Source organism: Apostichopus japonicus, chromosome 12 (assembly GCF_037975245.1).
Source record: "Apostichopus japonicus isolate 1M-3 chromosome 12, ASM3797524v1, whole genome shotgun sequence".
NCBI classification, from domain to species: Eukaryota; Metazoa; Echinodermata; class Holothuroidea; order Aspidochirotida; family Stichopodidae; genus Apostichopus; species Apostichopus japonicus.
The window spans coordinates 1,572,875-1,596,351 of record NC_092572.1 but is presented as its reverse complement, the minus strand read 5'-3'; the positions used below and the strand labels follow the sequence as shown (position 1 = coordinate 1,596,351).

General features: G+C 34.0%; 2 protein-coding genes across 4 annotated transcripts; one reads left to right on the top strand and one right to left on the bottom strand.

Moving 5' to 3' along the window:
- Positions 1 to 1,290: 1,290 nt before the first annotated feature.
- LOC139977690 (tyrosine kinase receptor Cad96Ca-like) lies at positions 1,291 to 15,081 on the bottom strand. 3 transcript variants are annotated; one of them, XM_071987199.1, is made up of 16 exons: positions 14,961 to 15,081; positions 10,698 to 11,011; positions 10,191 to 10,220; positions 10,032 to 10,061; positions 9,587 to 9,607; positions 9,217 to 9,324; positions 8,197 to 8,221; positions 7,409 to 7,515; positions 7,080 to 7,211; positions 6,740 to 6,850; positions 6,391 to 6,587; positions 5,298 to 5,417; positions 4,915 to 5,026; positions 4,644 to 4,740; positions 3,813 to 3,915; positions 1,291 to 3,564 (listed from the first exon to the last, which is right to left on the bottom strand). In XM_071987199.1, exons 1-16 carry the CDS (start codon positions 14,975 to 14,977, stop codon positions 3,526 to 3,528), a joined length of 1,563 nt encoding a protein of 520 aa, XP_071843300.1. In that variant the 5' UTR covers positions 14,978 to 15,081; the 3' UTR covers positions 1,291 to 3,525. The 3 variants fall into 3 exon arrangements, with proteins under 3 accessions (XP_071843300.1, XP_071843298.1, XP_071843299.1); XM_071987197.1 differs by lacking the exon at positions 14,961 to 15,081 and adding an exon at positions 11,124 to 11,345 and having other exon boundaries at positions 10,698 to 11,033; XM_071987198.1 differs by lacking the exons at positions 10,032 to 10,061; positions 14,961 to 15,081 and adding an exon at positions 11,124 to 11,345 and having other exon boundaries at positions 10,698 to 11,033.
- A 40-nt stretch (positions 15,082 to 15,121) lies between these two features.
- LOC139977695 (uncharacterized) lies at positions 15,122 to 20,337 on the top strand. The gene is made up of 5 exons (XM_071987206.1): positions 15,122 to 15,263; positions 16,619 to 16,726; positions 17,049 to 18,112; positions 18,503 to 18,651; positions 18,957 to 20,337. The coding sequence occupies exons 1-5, from the start codon at positions 15,215 to 15,217 to the stop codon at positions 18,982 to 18,984; spliced, it is 1,398 nt and encodes a 465-aa protein (XP_071843307.1). The 5' UTR covers positions 15,122 to 15,214; the 3' UTR covers positions 18,985 to 20,337.
- The last annotated feature ends 3,140 nt before the right edge of the window (positions 20,338 to 23,477 follow it).

The window sequence follows — 23,477 nt, the reverse complement described above, 5'->3', positions numbered from 1 at the left end:
AGGGGGAGGAAGGGACAACTATTATCTCTATCCTAAGGTATTTATTCACTGTCCTCGAAATTAAAGACATATCCCATACTAGTAGAGCTTCACCGGTCCACATTGCATTAGTACAGTCGACTTTTAAGACAACCCATTTGTTTCTCGTCACACTTAAGTTGGCATCAAATGAATACAGTTCACACATTTATTTCTCAAACTGGTCATACGGGTATAATAATTAAACTTATATGAGAATACCAAAGAAGGAGAAGCTCAATAAGAGCTTATGTGAGCAGATATGCAGTAACCCTCCATAACATAAAAGGGATATACGAAAACATGACAATAACGAGAAGAAAACAGAGAAGATGAGTACATTTGTCTGTAATTGTTGTGTATTTTATAAATTTAGTTTTAAGGTGCTTTGTCAAAAGAACATACCAATTTACATGTAAGAGACTACATTGTTCTGTATTGGTATCGCATAAGTCGTAATGAGATAGGTAAGACTTATGACGTTAGACAAATATGTAATCGGGAATGAGTTAAATAAAGCGTGTTACACGTCCTTATTAAAATGCCTCAGCTAAAAGAAGGTACATACATAATAAGTTACATCTAGCCACATTGTACCGGAATATTTCTCTGGAACAGGTTTTCCCTACATCGAATATATCTGTCATCTACGTTCCCATCGTGACTATAGATTGCAATATAACTCGTAACACTCATTGCTGAAGGACAAAAATATAAAATATTAAAAGAGCTTATGGTAAAGTTCCATTGTCTCGTAAAAAATAGACTTATTCACTTGAACTGATTATACATGCACTTTTATTATTTGAAGAGCGTTTTAACCTGCGTATAATATATTATAAAATGTAAAATCTGTTTCATTTTCAGTACTATACAACTGTTAAGAGCTTGATACATATTGTGTATAATCCATCTTTATAAACCCCTCATATTATTTGTAGCTTGATAGATAGCCTAGAGCACATAATTTGGCTTATACGTTGTCATCAAGGCGTTGATTTTTATTTAGAAACGTCAGCTCTTAAAAAGTGTTGTTTGTATGAAACTAAGAAAATTATACTTCGTTGAGTCATTATATAGCAATATTTTACAATGATCATCGAAAGCGTCTGGAACGAGTAACGCAGTCATTAAATATGAAATGTTTAAGAAAATATACTCATCTTACTTTTTGCAACTGAGGAATACAACTTTATAGTTCTAAACAAAACACATTGCACCAAACAGACAATGCTAACCTTCTCACTTCGTTAACATTCGAAGATGTGGTAGGCTGTCGACGGCGTAAATCTATTGCAAAAACATTGTAGTGTACATACAGTCTAAATGAATTTGATGTTTTCACGCAATTAGTTGTTACCTCCATGTTATAAATATAAAGGTTAATATTTCTCAGTGATGACGATTTTGGTCCTGTATTTGCTAATATCATCAGGTAGTGACGTTAAATGCAGTACCGTGGTTGGGCTAACGTTTTCATTATGTTAAAACTGTGAACGTTTCGGACTAAACGACAAAACAGTTCTCTCAGTTCGATAATGTTTTTAATACTATCCATTTTGTACATGTAATGTTCTTGGTGTACAATCTTTATAATTCCTAAACCGATTCGAATATTAATGTGTTTTAGTCAAATATAATGATTTCCATGATTTTAATAATTACATTAACCGGAAAGGTTCACGTCGGATTACATGAGACAGGAATATCATGTCAATATAAACAGTCAAACCAATGAACTTCTATGGAACCGAGTAGTTTATCAAAAGTCTACCAAACCTAACGTAAGGAATATGTATGTATTATTCTATGAATAATTCACCCAAAAGTCAAATTTTACTTCATAGATATCTCGTGATGTTATTTATAATCGGTGGTTTACACAGCTCGCCTACAAAGTAAACATATTTTATTATCTATATAACAGACTTGTTTGCCATAAATGCAGAAAAGTCTATGCTATACCAGGCTTTATAATCTACAATCCAAAGTTCAAGCATTGATAAGCCGCACAACACTGCACGTACGTTTGCGTGCAAGACGACATAACATCTTTGTTAATCGTCGGTTTCAGACAGAACGCAACGTTGTTGGTAAGTCATCTTAACCTCAATCAATTATAATAACTGCTGTTGTGGCGTTATCATATTTTTTAGCTACTCAGTATGTTTTAAAATGTAATGTTAGAGTGAATTGTGGAAAATATATATGTTCAGTGGTAAATGCAATGGGTTTTATACACACTAACTCGTAATAGGACACGATAATTTGTCATATTGATCGTTGCTGAAAGTAAGGTGATCATTATAAATACCTACAGCGGCTATTTTTTTTATAGTAGTTGATAATTTCTGTAATTTAGTTACATGCTTGGCCTTATGGCGTTTAAGCGTTACACATAATCTTATATTACTTTGCAAACATAGTGCAATGTTCTGGTTATCATTCTGTACATAGTGAGGCAGTAGTTCTCATCGCCGTGCGTCATAAAACCGTATTTTATAGATTATACTAGTCTTATCTGTTTCAATTGGCGTACCAATGATTAATTGCTACTTGAAGTACTCTTTCCATTTGAACTTTGATATTTCATAAAACGCTTGTTTCACTTTCGGTTTGCCATTTATTCATACGTGTAAGCAGTCACGCAATCATTAACGTATGACTGCCACGTCAAATAATGACGTAGGCAAATTACAATTATAAAACGAGTGGATCAGGCGTAACTATTGACACAATTTCATCATTTATTTATGAAAATAAACTCTCCTAATGAATCTAAGAAATCAAAGTCAGGATATTTTTGTTGATACCTTAGCATAACAAGAGTATTGTTTTGTATAGGCAGCTAGAGTGTCTCGTTTTGTATTTAAAGACCTTAAACTAGATACTTTGAGGCTACTTGAAAGATGGCTCTGTACTGAATTTATGACGTATGTCGTTTTGTACAGGACATCGCTGATAACTAAGCACAACGTTGAATGAAGATAAACTCTCATTTCTCTGTTTCATTCCAAAGAGGGATCTTCTTTGGATTATAAACATTTTGACATAATTGAAGAAAATTTAGAAACAAATCTTAGTGTGTACTTTGCGTTGTTGCACTAATGACCTTCATATATTGTTACTATAGATACAGTTAAGAAACCGAAAACTACCATGATTAACGTAGTACAGACACCTTCCATTGATTATCTGATACATATAAATATTAACCATCATAGTATCAGTAAAAAAGCAATTAGCGTCTTTCAAAATTCCTTAAAGTGTGGTTATGGTTGTGCAAACAGTGACCATTTAGCGTTTTTTTTTACATTATTGAAACAAAATAAGCCTCGCGTTATATGTATGTAATGCTGGTCTCTCGGATTATCCCATTATGTATAATTCGGTCCCATGGTTCTTTTTTACCGAAGAAGATTTTACGATAATTTGAAACTTCAAACGAGGAAGTCAAGACTCGTCGATATATAAACACCATTCACTGATTTAACGATCGACATAGAATCACTCCGGGATTTCTGAATAATCACAGTCTTTACATTTCTGAAAGAAAACGAAGTAATACAATGCGTCATGTACAAGCCATTATTAATTTCCTGAAACATTGATAGGAGCAAATAGATATTGCTCCATACCATTAAAGCCAGCGCAATACAAATTTAATTTAAACATCGATTTATTCCATTGATATGAGTATGTCTTTTCAAAGGACTTGATAAACGTTATTTTCAGACTCGGATGTAATTTAAAATCTTTTTCTAAGAGATATTGCTTATAAATGGTTTACTTACTTCATGCAACTTTTCATATTCGCACCGTATAGATTGCAATATATCACTGCACGAAGGTCGCATGGTGTGGTTCTTTTGCCAGCAAGACACCATGACTCGAAACCTGATGAAAGTTGAGAATTGAAAGCAAGTAAAAGATTGGACTGATACCTAACAAATTAATACAGAAAAACGTAAGGATGATTGTTACTTGTTACAAACTTCACAAAATGAGCAATTGAGCAATCGATTTTAGACAAGTTATTTCCAAAATAGGAGTAGAGCAAATACATAATATAGTGTACATATACGTTAACTAACAGCATGTTATATATATATATATATATATATATATATATATATATATATATATATATATATATATATATATATATATATATATATATATATATATATATATATATATATATATATATATATATATATATATATATATATATATATGAATCTTTGTTGTACATACGTTCTTCACTGCCATAATACACAAATGTGTTCAGTATGCTGAGTTATAGGACATAAATATTTCATAAACATGTCTTTGCTAGTCTTCTTAACTTCACAATAAAGATTTAAGTGGAGTCACAAAACTACTTTATGATATTACGAGAAATACAGTTAAGAACCAATAAATTGTAACTCTGGGAAATAGTCGTGCACTTAGAACTCTAGTGATTTGGCCTCTCATATTTATGAAGTATGTTTTACTATTCACAATAAGGATATTCGTTTTCCTTTTCCATTTCGGCTATTTTTAGTAAATATTATTATCGTGTATATTGTATTCTGCAACACTTTTTGATGAAGCTAATATAGAATATTCGTCTTCCTTACATATCTTTTGGACAAACGTACGGTCTTGATAACATAAATCCGTCAAGAACCTTTGCTTTGATATCTTCTTGGGTGATACCAGCAAACGGTATTTTACCTTGCAAGAAAAGTAAAGCACATGTGAGAATAACATATGAATATCTAAGCAGTGTTTTAGATGAAAATACATGAAGGTAACTACTATTCTCCCCCATCCACCCGCTAAAAAAGAATGAAATTTGACAGTCTTAAATTGGTTGGTTCCAAAGTAATTCAGTTTATGAAATATTACCTATCGACAGAAGCTCCCACAAGAAAACGGAAAAGTTCCAAGAATCACTCTTTAGAAAGTATTTGTCAAAAAGTAATATCTCTGTAGCCATCCATGCCGTAGGAGGATTTGTCTGTATACACAATGGATTAATAATAATAATATTATGAAACTAAAATATAGGGAAATAGGGAGGCCTTTCAAATCCTCAAAACGAGAAATTTCCTGCGTATTTCGTAAGACCTACTTAATTATTAATCTTTTTTTTCTTTGTGAGAGCAAGCTCTAAATAGTAGACAAAATAAGAGATTATTTAAAAAGAATGAATATATAGCTAAAGAGTGGTGATAAGTATGAATAATAAGTACTTTGAATTAACTTGCGTTTTAATGTCATAGCTTTACCTTTTTCATCAAATGTTTGATTCTCTCCATACATAGATTATTTGGATAAATATCGTATAATTTGCAGGAGCCTTGAGGCGTCATAAGTACCTTCCTCAAAGAGAGTGCTGGATGACAAAACTACGAGAGAAATGTAAATTTGGTTTTATGTTATGGAAAGAGTATTAAAACATCAGAAAACGTCTTAGTAACTGTGGACCACGTAAAGATGAATTGAAAGGATCAATGTATTATATTCTTATAACAATATTTAGATTGACAAATATTGTCTTACCTAAAACAATTGTATAAAGGAATGCAAAAGGACACATCGTTAAATTTGCAACTAGGTTCTTCATAATAAACAGGAATCATCTGAGGCTGCATAGGACATTTCGCATTCTCATTGACTGGGCCTAGTATAACTCAAACAATTTACGAGACCGATCAACATTTGGTTAACCCTAATCATTCATACAAAACGATAAGCAAACATATATTTCATCTCGGAATGCTACCCTTGAATATAACCAACTACTTTCTCGAAAGGTTACCGCTGTGTAAGAATATGGTGAGGTTAGGTGTATCTGTTAGACGTTACGTAAGTGATAATATCGATGATAATGTCCTCACATTGTCAAATCAACTATGGTATATATATAACTGTATATTGGTTAGTGCAATTCATTGAAACTCTATGTATTCAGGACATTTGAACATTGCCTCTCTTGTGTAAAGTTAAGTTTTTTTAGTTCTTTTTCGAAGCCTCGCATACCTTCTGATAACATTACTAACATTAAACTTTTTACTTCATATCAATGAACTTTAAACGCAACAAGGTTAATCTGCTTCGTTTACTTTGAATTAGATTATGTATCTAGATGGACCGGGATATAACAAACCGATGTGATCTTGTTATGTACCTTATATTCATCTGTCGTTGAGACTATACCGTGCATCAGTGATATGTTAGTGTATCGCCTGCTGACGTTCACGGACGATCAATCATATTCGACCATGTTTAACACGTATGAATAAACACAAATTACAAACTTTTGGCTTGTCTAAATACACGCTTATCATAAATGTCAATCACTGAAGTATGGTAAAGTACCTTCTGAGAAGCGAGATAATGCATAGCTTGTGCAATGTTTACTGCGAAGATGAGTAATTCCTTCAAAACGGGTCGGTAAAAATAAGATAGCTGTCTTTTGATAGTTTTATTAATACGAGATTTTTTCCGGAAATGATTCATCACATGGTCGTGAAGAGTTCCACATCTCATCGTCTCATAGAAGAAACCAAACGGAACTAGAGAAACAAGTTCAAATTATATTATGAATGTTTAAAGTATAAGCAAAGCATTCAAATAGAATTCATAATACACAAATGCACTTAGTAACATGCGTTATTATTGACATAACCAATTCGGTCACAAAATGGATATATTGATAGATATGTACTTGTCTGTGTCGATATGTGTAAAAGTTTCACAAATCCCTCGCCCATTTGAAACGATGATAAGCTCTCGGCAAGGAGTTTGAGAGTCGCATAGTCGCCAATTGTTGCCTTGTCTGAAAGAAATCAATAACGACCCATTGTCAAATACTCGCCTTTGTAAAATAATATTATACTTTAAGTTGAAACATTGTAACAATAAAATAAATAATGTTGGCATGTCCGTATTATTTTGAGTTTTCTTCGAATTCAAATACTGAAAGTGCATTTTTTAACCGTTTACACGAATCTACAAATTGCGTAATTAAAACTAATTTTCTTTTTTTCTCAAGAGGTGCTATATACCTGATAGCTTCTTTGCGAAACAATCCATTTTATTCGAACCATCAACCGTCATGTGAGCATTCCAATATTCAAAGGGTACACCAGACAGCACTTGTTCGTTCAGGATCGGTTTGAGATGAAGACGATTTGAATCTGAATGTAGAAAAAAAAAAGAACAAAGGCCAACATATAATCATTGCCAACTCGTACTACTCACAAGAAACTCGTTTAAGAAGTGAAGCTTTCTTTTACAGTTTAATTTACTCTTTACGAAATTCCATTATTACAAAACTCAACACAATGAACTGCTATAAAGAACCAAGTTAAAATAAGGTAGCAACGGGCGTCACCTGTTAAATTCGTTTGTACAATGTATTCCAAACTCATTGTTGTAGAAGTTTCACTGACCATTCCTACGTAACAAACGTTATCTTCCATGTCCATGCTGGGTGTCAATCTGAAGGTTAATATATAACATACTTATGAACATCAAGTAGCTTGTCTTTGTGCACCAATGATACTTGGGTAGCTAACTAGACTGCAATGTTATTATAATTCTTAGTCTCATAACAATCGCTAAATAAATTACAAATATCACTTTGCTTGAAACCCGAATGAACTGCACTTTGCTGCAGAAATTTTAGAAACATATAACTAAGGAAAAGTTTACACGAAATAATTCATCAGTATACAGTCAGATTAAAGTTACTATGTTGTGTATAACAAGAATGAAACAAATGAAGTTTGTGTAAGAACTCAAAACAATAATCGGCATAGTTAATTTCAATGTAACACAATTTTTCAGAGGCAAATACTCGACATGGTGAGATTTCTGTTAACCCATAAAATATGAGAGAACAATTTGGAAAGTTATGATTTCATATTCTCCTTTGAAATAACGCTGTTCTGACTAGTGGAACACTAGTACTTGTTACGCAGAGTTTCACGCGGTCATCATACAACTGTCCTGATGATCGTATAAACGCGTGAAACTCTGAGTAACAGCTACAAGTGTTCCACCAATCTCAACAGAAGTCAAATCAATTTCATTTTTTTTCATTTCCTAAGCGAAATATTTTTAGGCTTTACCGTAATTTTGAATTGGCTCAGAACCTAAATAAAGTTCAATATGGCTTACCCTTCGCTTGTTGTGAAACGGCCTCCTATAAGTGATATGAGTGGTTATTTAACAACATTGATTAAAAATTTGATAATTAATGCAAACAAGATAAATATTAAAAAAACAACATGTTAACTTGTGCATACCAATGTGGGAGGAAAGGGTAGTTTTCTCAAAATTGTTATGACGGGCTTAACGAGGTAGTTGCTAATGCAAATAAGAAAAAGAGGACAATCCAATGGCCACAATGTAGCCCCCTCTTTATTCCTTTAATATGAGTGGAACTATTGACCACATGCTTACCCTGTCCAGTTACTAGTCTTGAGTCAGAATCAAGTGTTTTGTTTTATGCATTCACACCGAGTCTTTCCACATTAAACCAGTTGATGTGTTTAATGGTAAAGATTGTCAAATACCAGCAAATGATCATAACTTTTGGAATAAAACACATCATGGGACAGCCAGGGCTTCTGCTTGTGGCATGAATTTTATTAGGTTCTGTTATCATTATATGTTGGAAGAAAGTATATATGTTCATAGGCTATGTTGATTTATGCCATTTATCCTGCATTCCATAGAAATACAAGTTGATTTATTCGTTAGATGAAAAATGATGGAAGAAGACAAGCTTCTGGAACTTACGACGGTATAATCAATGCAAATATGTTATTATAGAGGAAAATTGTATTTAAATTTTACTGAAAGCTGTTGATATTTGTTTTATAAGTGAACAATAGAAAACTGAGAGGAATACCCTAAACAATGTCAAAAGTCAAGAAAAGCGTCAGCATGGTGGGTTTCGAACTAGTGTTTTAGGTTTACAATTTGTGCGGTCTAATGATTGAGCCATATCACCATTATGTAGTGCCGTATTGATGACTATACAGCCTCCCTTTTGCGTTGGAGGGCAGAAATAATCCAGTAGCATGAGTACCTTGTTACCAGGGACAACAGCCCAGTTTCATTCAATATTCAATATTCGGTATACCGCAGGAACCGTTTGGGTGAGTTTAAACTTTTGGTTTAGATCAAACTTACGTTTTCGCAGGGAGCAATGTACCGAGATTGCAAGAGTACAGCCTACAGCCAGAGAAAGTGTTACTCCAACGGTGATGTACATGGTTAATTTGAAATTGGGATGACTATCTGTATACAGCAAATAGTTAAAACAAAAATAAATTAACGGTATGAAAAACAAATATCACTTAATGAGGATCTACATCATATGAGATTATTGATTCAGAAGCGAATATGTTTACTTCATTTCTTCCCTTTTCCACGTAAAAATAAGTACACTTGGTGCTCTAAACATGTACTCAAAATAATCCAAAAATGATATTAGATATATATCATTTTGATTAAAACTATCATCACATCAGCGGTTAGCGGCATTATGAACGAAGCTTACTTGTTGTTGGAGGCAATGTATCTGTCATTATGAGAAAGAGAGAAAATATCGTTTCTCAAGAATTGTTGACATTTTTTTGTATCAAAATCAGTTAAATATTGATCGTCTCATTGGAATATATTAAGAATTATGTAACATTAAACAAGAACAGGTTAGAGAGACTGGGTTCAACCCCTGTTGAAGATTTGCGAAGACTTAAACCAACGCCTTGATGCACGGTTAACCATATTTCTTTTTACACTATATTAAAATGACTTATTGCCACAAGTATACACACAAAAAGATATATCGTAAGCTATTTTGTTATCGTAAGTTATGTTTTCTACCATTGCCAGTAAAATCTGCTTGTCGCTTCAAGCACACGATGAAGCCATACTTGTTAAAATGCATTGTGAATTGTTATATAAGAAATTTTAATTTAAATTTGTATCGCAAATGAATTTACCATGTTGATTTTCCTGATTATTATCTTTGTCTGCAGGGAAATAAACAAGTGGCAAAACAAATATTTTCGCGTCCAGCACACGATGTACACATACTTAATAAAATACATTATGCATAATTACCAAACGGAATCAAATTAGTTTATTGAAAATAAATTTACCATGTGGATTGCTCTGATTTATATCTTTGTCTGCAGAGAGAAAAAAATGACAGTTAATGTTTCCTTCCATAGCCGCCCGCCACATACGATGTACACATACTTAATAAAATACAGTATGTATACTTATTAAAGGGAATCGAATTAGTTTATTGAAAATGAATTTACCATGTGGATTGCTCTGATTTATAGCTTTGTCTGCAAAGAGAGAAAAATGAAACTTAACGTTTCCTTCCATTGCCACTGAAGTTAAATTTTCGCTTGAAACACAGATGTATCATAATTATTAAGATATGTCGTTATATAATCATTACGAAAATCTCTTTTAATTTTTAATTGAAGATGAGTTCACCAGGCTGATCTCTTGGACTTTCAATTTTGTCTGCAAAAACGAGCTAAATGTACACTTTAAATTAAATAGACACATATTTGAGGGGTAATTTCTAATTCATCTTGTAATTATATATGATAAATTCCTTGTCGCTTACATAACCAATACAGTTTACTCACCGTCTACTTTACATATGAATGTAAATTTGGCCAACACTTCCTCTCCCTGTAGACATCGAATAAATGATTTATTCTTATCGTCACAAGGTTTCACACTCAAAGAAGCATTCGTCTCATGGCAGCTATCTACGCTTACTCCATTACGGTTCCCCAAATTCATGCCTCCATAAGCAATTCGAGTCTCAGCAATGATCCATTCCACGTCGATATTTTGACCAACCGGGCAAACAAGGCAGACAAGAACAGGATCCCAATTCAACGTATTACATACGGTGGTGGGAAATGGCTGAATATCATCAATTTCTTCACAAATTTCAGTTGTTTGTTCTTGTCCATCTGCGAAGTGTAACGTGTGGTAATTTAGTATTGGGTGCTGTTATACTTTTAGACATTCATTAACACATTTTAATGTACTAACATACTTACCGCTGATTATCAGCGACAGGCTGAGTAAAGAAAATAATATTGCTCTTAATTGGTTCATGATATGCATTGTAATGCAAGCACTGTGTATACGCAAACGCGATTATATATAGGAATCAATTCCCATGTAATGATGTTAAAGTGAAACCAGCTGAGTAATAGCTTCATTCTGCCACTTGTTATAATAGAGAATCACAACTAAAATGTAATTTGTTAACTATTTTATGACTATGTCACCTACAAAAGCGGGGTACAATTTAGCGCGTTCGAATGGAGGCTATCCGACCGATATAAAGACACAGTACAATTAAGTAATTCACAAAGACATCCAAGTAATCTTAATAATACCAATTTAATTCATCAAAGTCTCTTCTTTCTTAAATAAATAAATGAATATAATTCTAAGTCAATAATACCATGGATTCTAATATTCTCCTGCTGCAAGCATGGAATTGAGATACTTCAAAGTTGAAACCTTTTACAGGAGTTTAACATGTTTTAGGTGCTCAGACAAAATTTGGTTGTTTTCCAAAACGTATGATTTACTCAATGCCCAAGTAGTTTGTTTGCCCCAGAAAAACTACGTAATTACTCATACCTCAATAGTGTTGATTTTACAATACGATATTACCAGTAGTTGAGAATAAGTTTACTTGTGAACACAATATTTAAAGTTCAAAATTCGACGATGTTCCAGTGTCCAATGCTTCTCAGTAAGAGACAGTTCTCGTAACTATAGATGTTACAATCATAAAGTTCTACCGCTCTTCAGTAGTATAAGATGTTACACCAGTCAGTGTGAATTGATTATCCCCGTAAGATGAAAGTCACTCGTTATTCTCGTTGAATCCCAAACGGATATAAAAGTGGCACTGTATTAAATAAGCAAGAACCCAAAACTGTTATAATATTTTGAATTCCAATTCACAATGCAATATATATATATATATATATGCTTTCATTTCAACCAATTTTGAGATGATTTTCATATTTCCAAAATAATAACTTCAAGCCGCTAGTAAATGGAATCATTTACTAAAAATTATACATCATTTTGGTCTTTCCAAAAGTCGACCTAAATAATTTTATAATTACATTAAACTCATTTCTAACGTAAAAATAACTTTACTTTTATACGCTTGTAGAATAATGTTATTGCCACATGTCGTACAACTTCAAAACTAGGCGCGGCACATTAAAATAATATCTTTCATTTCGGTAAATTCACTAATTTAACACAATTTATCTCTTTTCATGCATGCTATACTTTCATTACCTAAATGCCATAAATAATGCATACATGGAAATGAATTTCATAGAACAATTACGAACCCTTTTACATTGTTTCTCCCTTACAGCAAATCTCAATATTTAACCAAATAATGTTTACTGTAAATACATGCTTTACGTCAAAGTTTTACTTACAATGATATCACATTCGACGTCCCTTGGTAAGCCCCGTAGTACAGCTGTAGCGATACAGGTCAGCATCCAATACTGCCAACAAACAGCTGCCCTCCTCAGACTCTATCAAGATTCTGGTACCCAGGCGACTTTTCCCAACACAATTCTTGCCAAATGATGAAATCCAAATTCACAACATTTTGGCCTCCCGGCTTATATAGGTTTTCATAAGTGAAATAAATCCCATGCCATGTGTTGCAACGGAAAATTAAATCGGGCGCCTTACCAAGAGATATACATATAGAAATCATATGACTCTCACAGCATGGTGTTTTAGCTAAGAGTGATGTGTTTGTTCAGCACTAGCCTATACATGTAATAGCTAGTCCATTGTAAAGAAAATATGTTGCATCTATTAGCGCAGACAATAGGATCACCTGGACATTGTGAGCAATTCTATAGCATTCTCAGTCTACCCAAGCCTTCCCTATTCATACCTGCCCCTATAATGCTGACACATTCCTACTACCTAGTCAGCATCATTATACTAGATCTGACTGGTTCCCTGGATTAAAAGTTTGAATACACAACAGCTTGTTCATTCATGCAAAAGATGACCAAGCTTATCATTACCAATAGTAAAATACACTGTCCTATCTACTCTAATGTGACAGACTAACTACCCCTGCGTTTGATGCATTGATTTATTCTAGTGTATGATTTTTTATTTATCCAAGCTCGAACTGAAGCACTTCTTTGGGCGTTTATGACTTGCAGAAACGTTCCTCAGAATAGATTAATAAGTATGGATTTGGTACCGTCGTATACTGTTGCCTGATTAATGGCAAACTCCTCTATATAGAGTTTTTGGTTCCATACAAGGGTATTAGAAATGTTGTTAAATGCGTGTCCCTCCGTTAAGTGACGAATTCAACATTTAATTGTCTTATATCTTGAAGTAGCACAATATACTACTCTTTTGTACTTTCATGAAAATGCTTCATTTCATTTGCACAACTAAACGTAAGGTCCAAGCAATGAAGTAACAGGAATTACTTTACTTTCTGTTTTTGACGGAGGTCAGCGAATAAGCTTTTAAAAGGTAATGAATGCTAAGACATATGTCGTACACTATGTATTTTTATACAGCTAATGAGCCCGTCGTTAAAATATTGACACATTAACCCAACTCTCGTATTAGTAGTAAGAAGTAATACAGTTTTCATGAAAAATGACATGGTTGCAACAGTTTAAAGATGTCAAAATAACGCTCTTCTGCTGTGGCTCTTTTAACAACTAATTGAGTGGAGCAGAGGTGGTCGGATTCTTTGTGTAAGTTTTCGACAAATACTTTGTATTTTAAAGATTTGGTCTTTATTGATATGAAAAGTTGTAAAAGTAAGCATCATTTATTTCTTTCTCAACACAATTAAGCAATAACTTAAGATGAGTATGATGTTCGTTTTATCAGTATGCTTACAAATAGATTAAAACTAAATCATGATAAAGCCCAGTTTATTGTGCTTGATGGCAAAAAGGCGATTGTTCTAGCAGACTTAAAACTTCTAATTGGTAATTTGTTTGTTCCTGACTCTGATTATGTTTCTAATCAAGGTGTCATTTTGACACACATCAAACTATAGTACCTCATGCTCAACATGTGTGGTTATCTGATATGATGTTTGTCAGATATCTGGGACAAATTTCTTACTTAAATTGTGAGACTGCAAAGAATGTTGCTTTTGTACTCATTACTTATAGGATTGACGACTGTAACTCACTCTTACACGGCTTTTCTGATTATACTTTAACACCAATACTACGTGTTTTGAACATAACTGCCCTGGTGGTGTCTCGTTCTCCAAAATATGTCAATATCAAAACTTTTTAATACACTTAGATTGGCTTGCGGTGAGGTACTGCGGCTAGTTTAAAATCATGCTGGTACTGTTTAACGCTTTGGAGGGTTGTATTGCTTACCTTGATGATTATTTTAATTCTGGTTTTTCTATTTGTACTTTTTGTGTAAAGCGTTTCAGCCTATGGGAGAGGCGCTATATAAATATGTTCATGTATGTATGTTCAGGTGAGGCAGACACGTGTTTTGCGGAATAGCTTTTGTTATTATTTTACAATACAATTATATCGAAGGTGGAACTTTCACTGACTAATTCACCGCAATTTGGCCATTACGAACATACCAAAATGACGAGATGGCGCAGACCTACCAGCTTTGTTAAATACCATTAACAACAAGTTAATATTGCATTTATTCACTTAAACCGGACTTCAAAACGTTTAGCTGCTTAGCTTAATTTGTTTTTGATGTTAAAATGATACTTCGGTTGCCAAAGCTGATTGCCTAAGAAAATGTTTGGCAATTATCAACGCCAAGCGATGACTGTTGTTTCTTTCTTGCCTTTTTTTTTCAATAGTGACTCCAACCTTACCATGTGATTGCGTTAACATATGGCCACACCTGTGACGAGTTCAACGTAACACTTCAAAGTTCCCAAACTAGCAGCTTAAATTTTTACGTCAACACAGTGTCCCCAACACCAAAATTGTCTTCGAGTGTGACAATAACTCGAACAACATACAGCAAGACACCTTAAGACACCTGGGATAAAACGCAAGAAAGGAATTATTATACTGACACTTCGTTTGTGTTAAAAAGTGTTGTTTAGAAAATGAAAGAGAAGAGTACGAACGAAGAGAAGTCTTCTCAAATTCCATTGGGTAAGATTTTAGTCTATATTAGTCGCATGTACATTCTGTCAAACTTCCTGTATAATTGTAGCTTGGTATTTCATTTCCAGTATGAAACATTGTTTACGCATATGCCTATCTAATAGTGAGAATTGAATGGAACAGACGTGAGGTATCTAATCCATGATGATGGTGGTAGAAGAAGCTAGGTATGAGACCAGAATTTTCATTAATAAATTAAATATTTAACGCCTATTCAGCCATTTAAATAAGTTTAATGGATTAATGATTCTTGTAACCTTGAAAACTTAAACCAATGGAAATGATAGCTAACCATCTGTAGAAATTTAAACGACTTCTACTTATGTTCACAAAGGTAATTTATAAACGTCTCTTTTCTTTCTGAACATGAACATTCTTGCATCCACTTATTTCTCTTGATATTAGTCTTAAATTCACGAGATATGGAATCATCAGTGAGATCATTTGCGATTAGTCAGTTTTGAACATGTAAACAAAATGCAGAAAATTTAAACATATGGTTTTATGATTGCCTTTACAGGACATAAATGAGCACGTTGTGACCATTGTTCGTGCTTAAACATAGAAAGCTCTTAACATGCTATTCAAAACTGTGCTAGTCTTTAATATGGATTGAGGGACCAAGTTATTAGTGTTTTGAAAGATGCATTTGCTTAGAAGTGCCCTATTTTAATTTACTGATGTTAGTTACTTACTGTAGTTACTTCAATTAGAAACTCAATTATCGAAACAAATGCTGTAAATAGTAAGCAAAGTTCTACATTAAACTTGATAAAAAAACTAGATTGAAAGATACATGTAATAAAGGATGAGATATAGTCAAACACACGTGTTCACAAGTGACACAGGAACACATTAACCACGTAAGCCACCCTGCTAAAATGCTACAGTTGAGGGCAATTCTTACAATTCAAAGACGTGTATGACCTTTGAGAACGATTCATATCTCGCATTTTAATTTTACGTAATTTTTAAATACCACTGAGACGAAAGAATACAACATGACACATTAAAAGACGAGTAGAAGGACGGACGGACGGACGGACGGACGGACGGACGGACGGACGGACGGACGGACGGACGGACGGACGGACGGACGGACGGACGGACGGACGGACGGACGGACGGACGGACGGACGGACGGACGGACGGACGGACGGACGGACGGACGGACGGACGGACGGACGGACGGACGGACGGACGGACGGACGGACGGACGGACGGACGGACGGACGGACGGACGGACGGACGGACGGACGGACGGACGGACGGACGGACGGACGGACGGACGGATGGATGGATCATAAAATAAAATAATAATGACGTTCTATCTTGTTTATCAGACAATCCTGCTAACGAAGACATCATCACGGCCTGGATGACTCTGGTATTCGTCATGATAGTGGGTGGTTTGCTTTTACTGGTACTATTGCTGAGGTGTCTTAAACAAGGTAGCTGTTAACATTTTTGTATGCTATGATTTTTTGGGTTTCACCAAATACACATACGTTGGCTTAATATTAGCTTATGTTACAGCTGCAGAATTTCTAAACCATATATAAGACAAGTTAACTGTGACTTCTACTTAGTAGTTATAAGGTTCATACGTTAACTAATCTTTCTTTTCTTTTTCTTCCTGTTGTTGAGATGTGCTAAATGGGTCTTATAACAAATGCCGTAAGTCTTCATCGGCATCATACTTGTGCTATAATAAAATAAAGTTATTTAATGTAAATTTATAAATGTATATGATATTGTTCGATTCCGATATAGATACGTTGATGGAAACTTTGAAGCAGAGCTACATACCCTTTAGAGGAACCCGGTCTAGTGACAGCACTTACAAGATAACGTTAAATATGAAAAATGGAAAAAGATATAAGACGGTGACCAAAGAGGATGAACTTCTTGATGCCTTATTCCTAAACGGCAATGATAAACGCGTGCTTTTTTGTGGAGAACGTGGTATTGGCAAATCACAATTTTTCCGAAACATAGCAAGGAGGTGGATGAAAGGAGAAATTCTCAAAGATTTTATGCTGATATACCTTCAGCTTCCTTATGTTCCTAAAGGCGCCAATATATTAGAGGAAACGTTTAAACTTTTGAAATATGAAATATCTCAGCAAGCGTACCAGAAACTAAGTTCAGCATTTAAAGAAAAAAAAAGCATTGTGATGTTAGATGGAATTAACGATTGGTCAAGACTTACCACTCCTTGGAATATTGACAAAAGAAATACAGATACTCTGACAGTAGAAAACCTTTTGAAAGGAAATCCAGAACATTTCAAAAATATGAGAATCTGGGTTACATCCGATAATATTGAACATAACCAGGAACTTTTCCAAGGACTATACACTAAAGTAGAACTGGCAGGCTTTACAAATAAACAAAGAGACGAATTTTTACGAAAAGGTATGTCTGGAAAAGGGTGGAAAATACCCAGCTCTGTAGGGAAACTGCCATGGAAAACTCACACACCAAGTATGGCAGATGCATTGGAAATAAGGGAAGACAATTACTTAACTAGGTCACCATTAATTACTCGGTTAATAACGTCACGCTACCTAACTATTAAAGGACGTGATGGAGATCCGCTAGTAGAACATTTGTTAAATTTCAGTGCGCATAAGTCTGAAACCATCACATTTCTTATCGAATCTAAAAACTTTGATATGTTAGCATGTTTACTAAAAGTAGGAACAAAAACCGTAGACGAATACAAGAAATATGCTCGAATGTTACAAATGAAGAAGCTGGTGTTCAGACAAAGCAGGAGTGATTACTATGAAGAAGCAATACTGCATCTATTAAAGACTCTCAATGAAACAGACGTAAGTGGTTTCTATTTCTACATTGATCTAGCCGTTTACTTATATGGATTTCTTTGCGATATAACTCATATGAAACAATTTTGTGAATTGTAATGTTAGACATTAGTTTATATTGACGCGTTAAGCATACAGTATTTTACACAGAACCGTGGCATTTCTTATTCGCCTGGTTCAACAAAAAAGTATTGTTGCAGCAAAGTCTACAAATTTAAGTTTGTAATTATGAAGTTAAGTTTGTCCCTGAAGAAAAGTCATGAACTGTAAATGATGGTTATATACTCTGCGTTGTTTAAAATATTAAAAGTTTGAATACTATAACTCGTTATTTTATTTCATAGCTGATGTTAATATAGGAATTTAATATATTTATATATTATTTCATACAAATAGGTAAAGCCTTACTCTGTGGAGGTATATAATGCTAACCCGATCCGTCTGCTCAACTATTTACCAAAAGTGGAGAATCAAGTGGTCTTTTACAACGCTCAGTTCTCAGAGGATCCAGATTGCATAACAATTGCAAATACTAATAAAATAGAGTGAGTGTATTTCTTTGTAGACTGTGGTGTATGTTGGTGCAGTTCTCATTGCGACTACCGTAATCACAACAGGACGTCAAAGAAATGTGTAAATCAAGTTTTATGTAAATCGCAATATCGTCTTTCAATATCCCAATTAGTAATATATTTCAACACTGTAGTTACAATTGACTTGCACCCGTGACTACCACTTTATTATTTAAGCCTTCTTTATCAATGAAAATTCGAACAATGCGCAAGAAGGACAAACAAAATTTAAAACTTCATTTCTTATATTATGTTTCATTTCTCTTTCTTCCTCTCAGGTTTCGGAAAATAAAGCGCTCTTCGTGAGCATCTCAATGTTGGTAATATGAAGATTGTACATAATTCAAGAATATGAAAATACAGCTTAAAACCAGGGGCCGCAATACCAATTGCAAAATAGGGGGGGGGGGTAGGAGCGTGGATATTAATCACTGAACATTGATAAAGATAAGCGGGTACAAAGACTTTATAGGTTTAGTTCCAGTGGTCAGCCTTTGGATTCCTGATGGTGTCCAGGGGCGAAGCCACGTTGATAGCGACTGGGCGGACTCCCATCTAGTAATCTTCAAGTTTGTTTATGTTTGTTTGGTGATTTATGTGTCAGTCATAAATATATTTTAACAAAAGTCACATCTGATAAGTGATAAGACTTAAATTAATATTCTATTTAACGTCCAGGTTTTACTTAGAGCCTCCATCATCATGAACAAATTGAAAATTTTGCCTAAAGGAAAACATTCTTAAGCTTTGCACACAAGAATAAAATTATCTTGTTTATACAGATGTTTAAAAATCCACACAAATATGATAATATAGTCACATTAAAAATACTATTGGGTATCTTGGCATGGTCACTAAATCGTAAACATATAAATATATAAAATATACTTCAGGGCCGTAGCCTGGGTAGAATAGGAACATCGAGTAGTATTATGTATCGTATTATTTATCATAAAGAAACAGTAACATAGTGCTGTTTTCTTTATGTGCGTATATACCATGACCTTTTCAAATACACTTGTGGTGGGTGGGCCATTTCCCAAAAGTGACCATGTCGACAATATGTGAGCGAAACGTTCATCTAACAAAGCTCATGAAAACCAAAACAAACAAATGGTCATCACATAAGCGATTGTGCACATACGTGATGAACGGTTAAAATAAACCTTTATATGTTCTTAATGAATGCCATTCCTACAATACGTGCCTATAATCTTGAGGTTACACGCAACTGACAAAGAAAACATGTATAATTACGCTAAAACGAACGGAATAACTAATACTATGCTGTGCATGTATTCACTTTATGGTAGGCCTACTGTCATTTGAGAAGTAAAATCTCACGGGATAGTCCCCTCTACCCACCTACCACCCTCATTCTCGCAGGCTACGGCCCCATACTTGTCATCGGTGAAATTATACGTGAATATCATATATTTGTGAACATAATTATGTGCATTACTCATCAACTAGAACTTGCGGTATAATACATTACATTAAATAACAACAGCATGACTAGCAGCTTAGCATCCAGCCAACCAGTTTCCAACCTCCTTTGAAACACACTTACAACACCTAAAACTATCATGAGTGGCATTGCCAACCAAACTATAATATACATATATTGTTATATTGAGTTTAGGTGATAATACAACATACTTTTGAATATGAACACAAAATATAGCGGAAAGGAGAAACGCGAATGCTACGGGCTTCATTATCACAGATTAGGAAGTATTTAAAATGGTCCAGAGGAGGGCTACTATAGGATGATTAGTTCCTTAAAGAGTTTTCCTAATAATAGGCGGTTACAACTGTTGAATCTCACCATACTGGACCGTAGGAGGTTATGTGGTGACTTGATTCAGGTTTTTAAGATTGGTTATGGTTTTGAAAATTTATCCTTTATCGACTTTTTCATGTTTGCTAATATAAGTTGTACCAGAGGTCATTGTCATAAACTCCAAAAGTCACAAAGTAGAAATAATATTCGGCATAACTTTTATTTATAATAGGGTTTGTGAATGAGTGGAACGGTTTGCCTGAGGAAGTTGTACTTGCAAGTAGTGTCAATGGGTTTAAGAATGCTTTGGACAAGCTCTTTAAGCATTGTATTCGGGTCTGAGTGTTTGTGTCTTTAGTTTTTTTTCCCTCTCCTATAGGGTCCTTTGATGGGGATTTGAGTGTCCCTCCTGGTCCTTTTTTTCTACTAAACTAAACTAACCCGGTTGAACAGTTCTATTTTGAACGGGAGCTTAATTAGATAAGCATAAAAACATTTATAACTAATAATCTCAAAAAGCACATTGTTTTAATTCCTTTTAAGAGATACATGAGTCATTATGAGTCGTATAACGCTAGCGCCTGCACGATTTAGTCATTAACCTACATTTATTTGTGAACATAATTATGTGCATAACTAATCTACTAGAACTAAAGGTATAATAAGTTACATGGTAATAACAACAGCATGACTAGCAACAGAGCCAACCAGTCTCCAACCTCGAACCCTCGAAACATACTTACAACACGTAAAACTATTATTAATGGCATTGCTAACCAAACTATAATATACATATATTGTTATATTTATTTTACGTGATAACAAGCTGTTAACTATCAACACAAAATATAGTGGAAAGGAGAAAAGCGAATGCTACGGGCTTTATTATCAACTCGGTTGAACGGTTCTTTTTTGAACGGGAACTTGAGTAGATGAGCATAAAACATTAATAATTAATAATCTCATGAAGCACATTGTTCCAATTCCTTTTTAGAGATACACGAGTCATTATGAGCCATATAACGCTCTCGCCTACACGATTTAGTCATTAACCTGAGGGGAGGGGGTGTTGGCGTGGGGCTACTGGCATATGATATTGTGTCCCCGTCCTGGAGATTGTTGCCCCCGGGACTGCTTGAAACTCGCTTGGAGGTTTAACTCTTTAACACCAGACAAAACAAAGGTATTTACAATAACCCGTCTACAAAAAGGACTGACATAAATTCAAAGTAAAAACTGAAAAAAAAAATTATACCAAAAGTTGTTACCAAAAGTGTTATGCTAACAGAAAACGACATTCACGTAATACAAAGTGAGGGCTGTCTTCTTTCACTGTGTAATTATTAGCTAAAAATAAAAATAAAATATATATATTTGAAGGAAATTTCCGAAATAAAATAAAGATAAGCCCAACAGCTGGTTTCAGATATTTAAGCTACAATCACACGTGCTAATTGATGGACATTGACATTTTAAATCAATCATGGTTCGAGCACAATGAAAATAGTTTCTTGTAAAGTTTCGTTTCCATTCTCATCATTAATATTTATCAACGTAGGTTACATGTGTTGCGTGTTATTATTCCCGTTACTTTTAAATACGTGACCATTTTGGTATGACTACATTTCTCCTTCTTGTTAGCGGTTTTGAGCAACGTGTATTGAATGTATATAGGAATGTGTAATGATTCCATAAGCTGAGATGATATATTAATATTTTTGTAAATGTCAAATTGAAGCAATGTATAAACTATTACGGTTAACATATTCTGTTAAATTCTCAATCGTCCATGAATAGCTGGAATGTAATGGATTTGCTTTAATTAACATTTTACTTGACATACTGATACGTTACTGCTCTGACAACCAAAACAATATAACGTTTATTGTGCAGGGTGAATACAACAATTATATAGTTATTGATTAGCTGTCTAGTTACTGTGTAGCAGAAAGCCTGTTTAAAGTCAAATAGATGAATCAATCGAGTAAATATTCAAATTGATCTTTAATAAGGTTAAAAGTGAGTATAGGTTCTTCCTTTTCGCTTAAGAAAGCCGGCGTATTATGTCTAAAAACTGCAGTTCTGAATTTTGAATTAAATTGTGAATTTATTTCTACATGTAATACGACTCTGATAAGCAAAACGCCTCCACTGTCTGAGCGTATAGGAGCGAATTTGCCTTTCAATAAAATATTATAGAAATCCTGATTGTTTATTTGTTACATTCATTTTCACATTTTCAATCGTGTACTTCTCTGTAGGTAATAAAATCAGTACTATATTCTATACCCTAGCTTTTTTGCTTGTTTTGTTGATACATCCAAATACTAACATATTAATTACGTTTAATGACTGCAGGTTGCAACAGTTACCCAAAATAATTGTCAAGAATGTGACTGTTCATTTACTATACAATGTTACATGTTTTGCATCACAAGAAGTTATCATGATTAAGAAGATTCCAATGATAAGGCGTTTTCTATGCACCTCGAATAAATACAATTTTCAAATAAATGAATGATTCATGAGACTGCTCTAAAAATTAAAGAACATTTGAAGAACATTAATAACATTTGTGGAATAGACGTCGAGGAAGAGCAAATTTAACAGGCAAACGCAAAAAGGGAAGCAGAAGAACTGATAAACTAAGATGAGACAGGACTTCCAATCTCGGTCTACCCACTACATGGCAACACTCTAACGAAACCAGATTACAGTGAACTGCAAAGTTACAAGACAATAAACGACAGGAAACGTTAGAAGATGTGTAACGAGTTTGAATAACGATTGAATAAGAAATATATTAAGTTACAGCCCCATTAAATATTGAGACATAAAGGTTGAAAAGGAAAATCAATAAGAACTTAAAGTAAAAAGCTATGACTTCGGAAAGACATTGAAAAGCGGTAAATAATATATTGTAAATGACTTCCCAAAAAAGGCAAAATAGTTATTGGCCTATAATAAAAATGATGTGACGTACACAACTATTGAAAACATAACTTTGCCATATATT

What these genes read in the sequence shown, in the direction of transcription:
- LOC139977695 (XM_071987206.1), top strand. Translation starts at nt 15,215, where the DNA reads ATGAAAGAGAAGAGTACGAACGAAGAGAAGTCTTCTCAAATTCCATTG. An exon ending in GCTGAGGTGTCTTAAACAAG is followed by an intron (nt 16,727 to 17,048) that starts GTAGCTGTTAAC and finishes ATTCCGATATAG; the next exon opens with ATACGTTGATGGAAACTTTG. An exon ending in GCAAATACTAATAAAATAGA is followed by an intron (nt 18,652 to 18,956) that starts GTGAGTGTATTT and finishes TCTTCCTCTCAG; the next exon opens with GTTTCGGAAAATAAAGCGCT.
- LOC139977690 (XM_071987197.1), bottom strand. Translation starts at nt 11,190, where the DNA reads ATGCATATCATGAACCAATTAAGAGCAATATTATTTTCTTTACTCAGC. An exon ending in ACATTGCTCCCTGCGAAAAC is followed by an intron (nt 8,222 to 9,216) that starts GTAAGTTTGATC and finishes TATCACTTATAG; the next exon opens with GAGGCCGTTTCACAACAAGC. An exon ending in TACGTTTGTCCAAAAGATAT is followed by an intron (nt 3,916 to 4,643) that starts GTAAGGAAGACG and finishes AACTTTCATCAG; the next exon opens with GTTTCGAGTCATGGTGTCTT.